General features: G+C 32.9%; 2 protein-coding genes across 2 annotated transcripts; both read left to right on the top strand.

Moving 5' to 3' along the window:
• The first annotated feature begins 550 nt into the window (after positions 1 to 550).
• LOC114164382 (uncharacterized) lies at positions 551 to 4,917 on the top strand. Its single transcript, XM_028049034.2, has 7 exons — positions 551 to 1,029; positions 1,127 to 1,269; positions 2,032 to 2,303; positions 2,409 to 2,563; positions 2,857 to 3,119; positions 3,427 to 3,489; positions 4,517 to 4,917. The coding sequence occupies exons 1-7, from the start codon at positions 777 to 779 to the stop codon at positions 4,760 to 4,762; spliced, it is 1,395 nt and encodes a 464-aa protein (XP_027904835.1). The 5' UTR covers positions 551 to 776; the 3' UTR covers positions 4,763 to 4,917.
• A 2,788-nt stretch (positions 4,918 to 7,705) lies between these two features.
• LOC114164189 (26S proteasome regulatory subunit S10B homolog B) lies at positions 7,706 to 11,949 on the top strand. Its single transcript, XM_028048757.2, has 10 exons — positions 7,706 to 7,917; positions 8,470 to 8,589; positions 8,880 to 9,016; positions 9,148 to 9,309; positions 9,491 to 9,577; positions 9,664 to 9,750; positions 9,836 to 9,973; positions 11,086 to 11,277; positions 11,361 to 11,459; positions 11,568 to 11,949. Exons 1-10 carry the CDS (start codon positions 7,818 to 7,820, stop codon positions 11,640 to 11,642), a joined length of 1,197 nt encoding a protein of 398 aa, XP_027904558.1. The 5' UTR covers positions 7,706 to 7,817; the 3' UTR covers positions 11,643 to 11,949.
• The last annotated feature ends 303 nt before the right edge of the window (positions 11,950 to 12,252 follow it).

Raw genomic sequence — 12,252 nt, 5'->3', positions numbered from 1 at the left:
AATTTTACTTGTTTTTAAGACTGTCCTGTTTGTAGATTTTGCATTATAAATCATTTAATATCTTTAAAGTCTTTAATTCATCTTAATTTTTTCTATATATGCATAACTTAATCTAATAAATCTAAAGTCTTTAATCATTACATTCTAAACGTTTTTATTCAAACAATTTTCTATTTTTCATTTCACTATTTATTTGGCTCTAATAGATATACAAACTTCTTTGATCTATGTACTTAAAAAACATGAATTTTTAAGAGATGAAAATATATTAAAAATGATATGCGCAGAAACAACAAAGCATAAGAATTTATATGTAAACATTACAAGAAAAAATTTCCAAATATAGAAGTAAAATTATTTTTGTTCCGTAAACGTAATTTATTCAATGATTTTTTTCTAACTACAATTTATAGAACTAAAATAAGATTACTAGATTAGACTTTTATTTTACTTCTATCATTCTTAGTTTATAAGACTGGAGTATTTTGATTCTAAATCTAAATTGGTCTGGGCTTGTTGCGAGATATATAAGCCCATTCTGAAGGGGTTTGAGTTTAGCCCGTTCATTTCTTCGCCCCCATCACGGCGAGAAGATTAAGACAGTGTATCAGCTCAGTTTAACTGTGATCTGGAAGTAGAAGAGAGAAGTCCTCGTGATTCCTAAACCAGGTTGCGACCAAGTTTGCAATCGTACCTTGAATCAATCGACACCGAACGCAAACCCTAGAATCAGAAATACAATGGGAATTTAAAGATTGCAGAAGTTGGGAAGAACAATGGCGAAGCATCACGTGGCAATGGCGAAGAAGCGCTGGCCGATAATTTTGGCAGCATTTTTGTCCGTCTCGACGGTGACAGTGCTCTTAATGAGAGCCACCAACTCCGATTCCTGCAACATCAGTCGTTTTACTGTAGCACAGGATAATCTGGTTCGCTCATCCGTCCAAGTCGGAAATGCAGCTTCGAGTCCTCTAAATTTCATGAAGTCGAAGCTAGTTCTCATGGTATCACATGAGCTATCTCTTTCAGGTTCTTTGTCACGTGCAAAACCGAGTCTTGTTTTTCTATTTCTTTTTTTAATTTTTCGTTCCGTGAGATGAAAAAAATAGACTCGATTCACTTACAGGCGGGCCTTTGTTGATGATGGAGTTGGCGTTTCTGTTGAGAGGCGTTGGTTCTGATGTTGTTTGGATCACCAATCGGAAACCGGCGGAACCTGATGAGGTCATTTACAGTTTGGAAAGTAAATTGTTGGACAGAGGAGTGCAGGTGATTTACTTTCCCTTTTAGTGTTGTTATTTTGGTGACAATGGTGTATGTATCAGTAGGTGTGACCTCATGTCATGGAGCTGAAGGTAGAAAAGGGTAGTGTCATAGAAAATCATTTTGTGATTCATTGAATTAGATTGTTGTACAAATCAATACAACATGCATTTATATGATGGGGGAGATGAGTATCATGCAAACTAATATGCAACACCAAATAAATGGGATGGACTTCATAACTACCCTAAAAGCATACACGTACAACAGATTCAGGGATTCACTTATAACCTACTCTCAGACCTAACTAAACTATGTGTATTATATGATTCAAAAACATGTGTGTACTATACAATCACGTAGCTCCAGCGTAAATCATGGGGAGCCAGAATGAGTGCGCAATATGTAATTCAGTTACTGGTTGTATTATATGCCATTCTCCCCTTGGTCTGTTCAAGTTAAACTTTAATTGATAATATTCTCCTAATTTTCTATTTACATTTAAGTCGTAGCAATTTAAAAAACTGTAATTGAAAGTCCTTTGAGGTGAGTGTGTGTGTGTTCAAATATCTTTACACAATTTCAATTTAGCATTTATTTCTTAAAAAATTTGATAGAGAGGACTTTTTCTGCACCCGTTTCTTCTATTTCTTGAATTGATTTTTTTATTAGTTCGAACATCTAAGAAATGTCTAGACCAGCATTTTGTATCCATGTGTCATTGGACTTATAAGTGCATCCTCTATTTACATTTTTGACTCCTCTTAGGTCTTCTCTGCCAAAGGTGAAAAGGCTATAGATACAGCTCTTAAAGCAGACATAGTCATTCTAAACACCGCTGTAGCTGGGAAGTGGCTGGATGCCGTTCTCAAGGAAAAAGTTTCACGTGTGCTTCCAAAGGTTTTATGGTGGATTCATGAAATGCGAGGGCATTATTTCAACGTGGAATATGTTAAGCACGTCCCTTTTGTTGCAGGTGCCATGATTGATTCACATACAACTGCAGAATACTGGAAGAATAGGACTAAGGAGCGTTTAAAGTATGCTTCTGACATCATTTGATAGCTTTTTACTGCTACCTGCTCTGTTTTGCTGCTATAATTTGAGTTAAGTTTCTAACTCTACGCTTTGATCCAACTTTATAGGATGGAAATGCCTGAAACCTTTGTTGTACATCTTGGAAATAGCAAGGAGCTTATGGAAGTTGCAGAAGATAGTGTAGCAAAGAGGGTTCTGCGTGAGCATGTTCGGGAATCTCTTGGAGTGAGAAATGATGATCTACTTTTTGCCATCATAAATAGTATGATTTCTCTCCTTAATGATCATTTTCAGTATTCATTTGATATTCATTTTAGTTCATTGGACTAGTTTTGTTAGCAAGGTATATTACCCAATTAACATCTTGTTTATAGTAATTTGTAGTTTGTCTTTTCTTTTTGTTGTATGCACTAATTTAATCCTACCTATTCATTACACGCACACACAAACAAGTACACACACAAACGCATATACACACACACACACACACTTGTATTCATGTTGACAATCTTTTTACCAGACTACAATCTGAGCCCTAGGGTGATATTATTGCAGGTGTTTCTCGTGGTAAAGGGCAGGATCTGTTTCTTCAAGCCTTTTATGAAAGTTTGCAACTTATCCAGGAGAAGAAACTCCAGTTGCCATCTTTGCATGCTGTAGTAGTGGGGAGTGATTTTAGTGCTCAGACAAAGTTTGAAATGCAACTGCGCAAATTTGTTATTGAGAAAAAGATTCAGGACCGTGTTCACTTTGTGAACAAAACCTTGGCTGTGGCTCCTTACCTGGCTTCTATTGATGTTCTTGTTCAGAATTCTCAGGTATCCACTGATATATACTCTATTGAATTGATTATGAAACGAATATATATTGCATTCTGTTGTTTTGAAAAATGAAAATAGCAATATAACGGCAAAAGGGTAATAAAGATATAGATTAATAGTAAAAATCTTTAATTTGTAATCTTTCCACTCAGCAAAATTCTTATTCATTCATTGATTTATTTTTTACTGCCATAACATATTAAGTCAGAGTTCAGTAAGGGACTTAAAGATTTTATTTCTAGTGTTTATGTTCTGTATTTTGGTTTTTGGGATTCATTAATTAATGTGCTTCTCTTCATATTAGGGACGGGGAGAATGTTTTGGAAGGATAACCATTGAAGCAATGGCATTTCGCCTGCCTGTACTGGTATTTCTTTTAGTACATACCATAGTGGCCTTGTCAATATGACCTTTCCAGTTATAATATGTATAATTGCCTCTTGTTCTGTACTCTTCATCCAGTTTTATATGATACTTTACTTTGTTAGTTTGTTTATTCCCTTGTCTGAAATCTCTTTTATATTCTTAGAAATTAAACCTAACTTGATCGCACAAAATTAGTTTATAAGATAAGGTATGCACCCATTTATATACTATAATTTGTTATACCTGTAGTCAATAAGGGATCTATAACACACCACACACGCACTCTTGTCTGGATAGATTCTGATGTCATCTTATAAGATGAAATTTAAGTTTAACTTAATAAAAACAAGGTTTGCACCTACTTATATAATTTGACCACTTCAACAAATGTAAGAGAAAAGCGTTTTAAGATATCTTAACTAGCTTACAACAAAAGCTTAGGGAAAGAGAAAAAAGAAACCCTAGGATGCTAAGTTACTGATAGATACAACACAAAACAGCTTTCTGCTCAATTCTAACATTAGAAAAAATATGGGGATAACTTATGGTAACAAAAGTTTCATACTTTGCACTGTTCAACTGAATTTGTCAACCTTTGTCACTTCTTTACTTCCAATTTGTGAAATCTTCTACATCCACCGTATTGTTATCGAAATTGTTTTCAAGGTAAGCTTCTGTGATCATTGAAATAGGGGAGAATTATATTTTAGTTTATGACTTTATACAAGTAATTTTTATCAAGAAAGTGATATTTACTCAAATAGGAAGCTAGTAATCAAGTTTGCTTGTATTTTCGATCAGAGAGGATATACTTTTGCCTTCCAACTATTTCAACTTGCTTACTGCTGTTTGGGAATCTACACAGTTGCAAACTTGTGTGTGCTTGTATATTTGTTGTTCTCTTTTATTTTTGCAAACGTGTATGTGCTTGGCTATTATTTATTGTTGCTGTTGCAAACGTGTATGTGCTTGTCTATTGTTATTATCTTTCTTTTGGTAACTTGTTTGTTCATTAAAAACTTTTCCAGGGAACTGCAGCTGGAGGCACGATGGAGATTGTGGTGAATGGGACAACCGGTTTGCTGCATTCTATTGGAAAAGAAGGCGTGACACCTCTGGCAAAGAACATTGTGAAATTGGCAACTCATGTTGAGAAGAGACTGACCATGGGAAAGAAAGGATATGAGAGGGTGAAAGAGAGGTTTATGGAGCACCATATGTCACAGAGAATTGCATTGGTTCTGAAAGAAGTTTTACGGAAGTCTAGGCAATAGACTTTAATTAACCCACGTTAGGTACTTATCTGTTAAATTGTATATTGATTCCACATGAAAACGAGATTGGTTCGGTTCTGTGAGAATGAATTGTATATCCAAATGTTCTTTAATACCATACGAATGCGAGGAAGTCTCTTGCACTCTTTTGGACACGCCCTCGTTCGTTGTTAGTACAAATCAATGTAAAATGGGCTGAATGAAGTGGCTATTACTCTTTATTTAGGGAGTTTAACATAAATTTAAACTAATCATAATTGTCTTTTATCTAACCAAAAATTAGAGTTTGTTGGAAATAGTGCACATACTTATTTTTCTTACCCACAGCATCCAAGCAAATACTTGGCTAAAATTCAATTAGGTTTAGGTTGGTACATATCTTTTTTTCGATGGTGCCGACTTGTTTTATGGTCGGATCAGGTTATGATAATGAACTCGTAGCCTGTAGAAATACATATTTATGACACCATCATAGTAAAATGAAAGATGTAAAATTGAAAATAATTAGAAAAATCTTAATGACGATAAAAAGTAATATCAAGTTAAAGATAATATATTAAAAGTGTTTATATTATTGTAAATTTTTAAAATGTTTTTTATAAATAACGTTTGAAGTCACATTCCATACCTATTTGCTGACAAAAAAGCATTCGAAATGCATATTATATCTATGCATGTGGAAAGAAAATAAAGGAAAACACAAGTATAATTAAAACTGTTGAAACTTGATTTCAAAATGAGTTTAGATTTTCTTATTAAATTTTTAAAAATTATGGCACGATTCATAAGAGATGTCAAAATGGGTTTCAATCTGGTTCATCATGGGTTTGTACTGGGTTGAGTTGAGAATTTTTTTTTTTAAAAGTGGGTTGAACTGAATCCGACTCACTTAACCTGTGGGTTCTAGACGGGTTGAAGGTGAGTTGACCTACTTAACTCACGAAGATTCTTTTACAATTTTTTTTACATATTTTTGTTATAATATTTTACTACTTCTAATTATATATGTTCACAATTACATATTTTTAAATCTCATAATGTTGTTCAATAGTATTTGAATAATTTGAATGTTGAATTATTTTGTTTGTCAAATTAGATACGTTGATACTTTTATTTTTAACTATTATTCTTATAATAATATTTGGAAAATTAGATGAATACTTGAATTTCACTATTATAACAAATAAATTAGGTCAATTCACTCTCATTTTAATAATGCAATAAATATATAAAATAAATTACAAAAATAAAATTTGTAAGTGAATCAACCTGTGATGGGTCGGACCGAAATACAAAATTTCTGGTTCACCAAAGAGTGAGTCAGGTTGAGTTGGTATTTTTTTAGATCAATCCATAGTGAGTGTGATCGTGTAGACCGAATTGAATCACTTTGACATCTCTCATGACATAAGAATAAAAAAAAAAAAAATCGAGAACGGATGTTTTGTTAGTGGGATGGATATATGAGTCGATTGAGTTTGTTTGAGGTCTGGTTCGTAAAACTTTTTAAAGCTTAATACATTTCACTCATTAAATAAATGGTCTTGCTTTACAATTCAGTATCAGGCACTCAAAGCTTGTAGATAATTGGACTGATTCAAATATTCGTCCAGGCTTTTGAAAAAAAAAAACATTTTATTATAGAATTATGTCACTTTTTCTTTCATTTTTGTCAAAATATTTTTTTTTTATGTGCGTGCTCATGTTTGTATTAGAAATTTTTTTTTGGAAGGTGTGTACTGCTAAAACATGAAAACTATGTTAAACTTATGTAAGCAAAAGATTTTTCAAAAATTACCGTCTTTTGTGATTATCAAACTCGAGGGATAACACTATCAACTGTTTCCAATTTTAATTTGTAGAAATAGGATCAAAAGTTGAATTGAACTTATGATTATAATGTTACTGAACGAATAAATAAATTTAAAATTTTGTATCCCTGATAGGATTGGTTGATGAATGACAAATATTAGTTATCAAAAAGAAGAAACAGCGCTACATGTATAAATTTTTGGCCTAATATATTATTAAAATATTTTTTTCTCCAACTAGACTATTTGGCTCAAAATTTATAAATTGAAATAATAATAATTATAGCAAAAACTCCCGATTACTGATATACAATCTACAAAATTGTAATATTATATCTAATAGTATTTTATAAATAGATCACACTAATCAAATTGTCCAAATTATCCTTTATAATTCTTTTATGATAAACTAGCATAAATACAGACACTGTCACGTCTGTGTGTATATATTTTTTAAATGTGCATGATATTATATTAATAAGTGATAATATTGTAATATTATTAAGTTGTTATATAAACTAAAATTATATTTATTAAAAATAAAGTGAAATATATCAGAACAGATGAAAGAATAATCATTAATAAATAAAAAAGTAGAGAAGAAGAAATAGCCGAATTTATAAAAACATTGTAAAAGTATCTGTCAATTTTTAAAAATTTAATAAATTATTATATTTAAAGAGTAAAATTGGTATTTTGAAATGTGGACACAAAAAAGGGAATTCCCTTTATATATTGTTATTTTTTAAATATGTGTGATATTATGTTAGTAAGTGATATTATTGTAATATTATTAAGTTGTTATATAAACTAAAATTATATTTATTAAAAATAAAGTGAAATATATCAAAACAGATGAAAGAATAATCAATGATAAATAAGAAAGAAGAGAAGAAGAAGAAATAGCGAAATTTATAAAAAAATTGTAAAAGTAACGATCAATTTTTAAAAATTTAATAAATTATTATATTTAAAAGATAAAATTGATATACAATACTATTTTTTATATAAAAAAACTGGCAAATTATTTATTTGAAATTTAAATTTAGTTGGAGGAATGGCAATTTGGTGGTTTAGTTAAAAATACAGGGGGTTAATCGTAAAATACTAAAAATTGCGTCACTTTACGTGCCAGGTTAGGCTTCCATAGTCACAACATAACTCGAGCTACTCCGTTCCGCTTCGGCGTTCGTCTAACCGACCTCACTCTTTCTTCCTTCTTTCGATTTCGAAGCGCAACAGCGATGGCCGACGCAGAGGATGCCCTACGACGCCGTAATGCGGTTGCGGAGTATAGAAAGAAACTTCTTCAGCACAAGGAACTGGAATCAAGAGTCCGATCCGGTTGGTCTATCGTTTTTCTCTCACTTTAATAGCCTCTGCAGTTACACCATGCTTTTAATTTTCACTTATTATCGTTCCTCGTAGTTTTAGGGTTTTGTGATTGTAGATTTGCTTGACTTCGGACAACCCTATTATATTCCTTGGTTAGGTTTTTGTTTTTTCTGGGACAATAATTATGCGGTGAGGTTGAGTTGAGAGTCTGACCTAGAGGAAATTTGTTTGTGATATTTTACATCATATTCTGGGGCCTAGGGTTTCTTTATCAATAGATCTATTGTTATAATCAAATGAGGTTCGTTTGATGAAATAAGTGAATTCCTTGTCGAGTGATGAAATATTGACACGGTTCTTAGTCAGAAAGGACACCGTCGTTATATCTTAGCATGGTTGCTGATGGATAAGAACCACAATCTGTTTTCTGCTGCCCTGTATTGTTTCAGAAAATGGAAACTCCTTTATGTTGGCACAACTCCTTTACTTTGTCTTCTATCTATGATGGACTTGAATCCTTATGCGATGACTCTAGTAACTTACTGACCTTGAAACTTGCAGTGAGGGAGAATCTGCGTGCTTCAAAGAAAGAGTTCAATAAAACAGAAGATGATTTGAAGTCTCTTCAAAGTGTTGGGCAGATCATCGGCGAGGTTCTCAGGCCTCTTGACAATGAACGATGTAACTATTCTGTCCTTTGTTCGACTTCATTCTTTAATTGTGTTGCCAACCTAACGTTTTATAAGCATTGAGTTACATTTAAGATTTTTTTCTTTCTACTTTTTTCACCGACTTTATCCCTGAGAGAATTTTGTTTCTTACAGATACCAAAGACGTGTTGGGATTATTGGTTCTTTTTTATAATTCAATTTCCTGAGCTGATTACCCTGTAATTTTTTCCTTCTATTTCCTGATACAATGAACTTAAGAGTAAGTCATTGGTTATAGAATGTTTGTTATTGTTTTATCAGTGATTGTTAAAGCAAGCAGCGGTCCCAGGTATGTGGTTGGCTGCCGCAGTAAAGTTGATAAGGAAAAATTGACTTCTGGAACAAGGGTGGTTCTGGATATGACAACACTCACCATAATGCGAGCACTTCCTCGTGAAGTAAGTCGTCACAGTTTATTATTTTAATATTTTCACTTTGTGAACATGTTCTTGTCTTGTTGGGATATCATCAGATTTATTTAATCCCGGTGGTCACTATTGTCTCTAATTCTCCGTGTTTGAGTTACCAGGTTGATCCAGTAGTTTACAATATGCTGCATGAAGATCCTGGTAATGTCAGCTACTCAGCCGTTGGTGGTTTGTCTGATCAGATTAGGGAATTGAGGGAGTCAATTGAACTACCTCTGATGAATCCTGAGCTCTTTCTTCGAGTTGGAATTAAACCTCCGAAGGTGATTTGCCTTTCACTTCACTTTTTAGTCTCTGACCTCTATCAGTGTTAATCTTTATTTTAGACAGTTAGTATCTGTGTCATGTCATTTTTTTACATATTTTTTATTGGAAGTTTATTTGTAATAGCTATACTTTTAAATTTTACATTTGATCAACATCTTTTCAACTCATATCTTTCAGGGTGTTTTGCTTTATGGGCCTCCCGGTACTGGTAAAACATTGTTAGCTAGGGCAATTGCTAGTAATATTGATGCTAACTTCCTAAAGGTTAGATTATTTTTCTTTTTTGTCAATTATGTGCTTTGAAGTTTTCTTCATTGTAAAATTTGTTACATTCCTTCATTCTGATGTAGGTTGTTTCAAGCGCCATAATTGATAAGTACATTGGAGAGAGTGCCAGGTTAATCAGGGAGATGTTTGGCTATGCACGTGATCATCAGGTGAGATGTTTGTGTGAATTTGTCTTCCTGTATGTTTACATGTACTAATTAAAAGATTATCTAATTATGTATTTTTCTATATTAGCCCTGCATCATTTTTATGGATGAGATTGATGCCATTGGTGGTCGTCGATTCAGTGAGGGAACAAGTGCAGATCGTGAGATTCAGAGAACACTAATGGAACTGCTTAATCAACTTGATGGATTTGATCAGCTTGGAAAGGTATTTTATTCATAATACCATTAAACTTGATTTAAAAGAACTGGTCAACCCTAACTTCTATAGAAAAGCTTGATCCCTTGCAACAGATTCCGGGGTTAAGGAACCTCTGTTCTTTTACTTATTTTTATTTATTTTTTATTATTATTATTATTTGTTGGAGGTGGTGGTTTGTGGTAACCCTGCTCAAAATGCAATTCATCTTTTTTTAAAGAAATTATTATAAACATTGCTGCTAATAATATTAAAAAAAATGGAGAATTCTAACCAATGTCATAAGGGTACTGAACTAAGGAATATAAATTGGATAGGTTTATAGATAAGTATTGTATAAAGTTTATAGTTCTCAATCCACTCTCACCAAGTCTGCTACTATTTATATTTATACCGTAAAAACGTAAAAAAGTAACCTGAGTTAATTTTTATCCATGTCTTATATGCTCTCTGTCATCGTCGTTTTACAGTGTGGGTGAAACTTTGTTGTACTTTGCGATGGTTTTGCGTAGAACAAGAGTGCAAAAATGAGAATATGTTTAGGGACTGAATTGGCTAGGACATGATTATGCATGTAGCAATTTTTTGGGCAATGAGTATTCACAATAACCAAATGGATATGTGAAAAATATATATATACTGGATATAGATGCATCATCTATCTTTAGTATCCAAGCCATTAAGACCACTTGTTAAGATACATTTCAATTTATTATTGTGATTTTATTTTCAGCTTCTGATTTTACTTTCACTTATTGAATTGTTTCCAATATGAAAAATGGAGTAGCAAATCGTGTCATGAATTACAGTGTTTACAAATGAATTCTTTGCTGACCATTTACCAAAAAAAGGAGTAAGAACTATATTTCTTGGCTTGGTGATAATGAAATTGTGAAGTAGAAACTCAGTCGTTTACATGCTTTTTATGGTATGAAATATTTTATGCGACAGTTCATTACTTTCTATATTTTTAATTCAAATGAAATAAATATAAAAGCATTGATCTATTTTCTTCTTTGAAGTATTCTCATAGATATGGTGATTTTTCTGCAAAATGACTATTGAACAAAAACTTTAATGGTGGGTTCATGATGACATTGCTGTCTACATTTCTATTGTAGGTTAAAATGATAATGGCTACAAACCGACCTGATGTACTTGATCCTGCTCTCCTCCGTCCCGGAAGATTGGATAGAAAAATAGAAATCCCTCTGCCTAATGAGCAATCAAGAATGGAAATTCTCAAGATTCATGCTGCTGGAATCGCCAAGCATGGTGAAATAGACTATGAAGCTGTTGTGAAGCTTGCAGAGGTGAGTGCAATTAGTTGCTCTGACTGCTTCAGAGACTTTTGTTAACAGGTGGTGCATGTCTAATGTATTTGTAAATGGCGCAGGGATTTAATGGGGCTGATCTTCGTAATGTCTGCACGGAAGCTGGAATGTCAGCAATTCGTGCTGAGCGTGATTATGTGATCCATGAAGATTTTATGAAGGTGAGTTCCTTGTTTTGTAAGTAAACTTTCTATGTATTGATGGTTGCGGAGGACTATCTCCGTTGGCACTTACGGGGACAATAACTTTATTTAACACTTTGGTTCCAGGCTGTTAGAAAACTGAACGAGGCAAAGAAACTTGAATCCAGTGCACACTACAATGCGGATTTTGGTAAAGACTAGAATCTTTGCTAAATTCCTGCAGAGCCATGGATATCTAGGCAGTGCATCTGGAGTTGGAAATACCTCGGGCAACTTACTGAATTCGTAGAGCTAAGCGTGATTTTCCCTTTGGGTTATGGTTTGTGTTATCCGAATTTTAAATTTGGAAGGATAACTTAATCTAACGGTAAAGGGATGTTCAATTGAATTGTATTTTATCGTTGCCCCTCGAACCCCTTTTATCTGGATTTTATTATTGACTCACATGTTATACTGGATCTTCATGTGCACAATTACTTTTATATTTAAAAAAATTAAAATTGCTTAATTTTGCACATTTAATTGATTATCTGTTTATTGTTTATTTAAATAACAGAATAGCTACCTATCTAATTGTATAGCTTTGCTTTTCTGGATGTTATTGTTGTATGTGGAGACGTTAAAACGAGTCTTTTTCGAGAGGAAAAAAAGGGTAGGTGGAGTTGTACATTATTTGCTGGTATAAATTTTAAAAATGGATGGGTTTTTGATTATATAGTTCTTGAAAATATTGTAACGTTCTGTGAAACTCTGCGCTTATAAATAATTAGAGTAATTTAGAAACTGCAAAGAGTTGTTTCCAAAAATAGAA

This window comes from Vigna unguiculata, chromosome 9 (assembly GCF_037176805.1).
Source record: "Vigna unguiculata cultivar grain cowpea cultivar isolate G323 ecotype 2 chromosome 9, ASM3717680v1, whole genome shotgun sequence".
NCBI lineage: Eukaryota > Viridiplantae > Streptophyta > Magnoliopsida > Fabales > Fabaceae > Vigna > Vigna unguiculata.
This window is presented reverse-complemented; position numbering and strand designations above follow the sequence as displayed.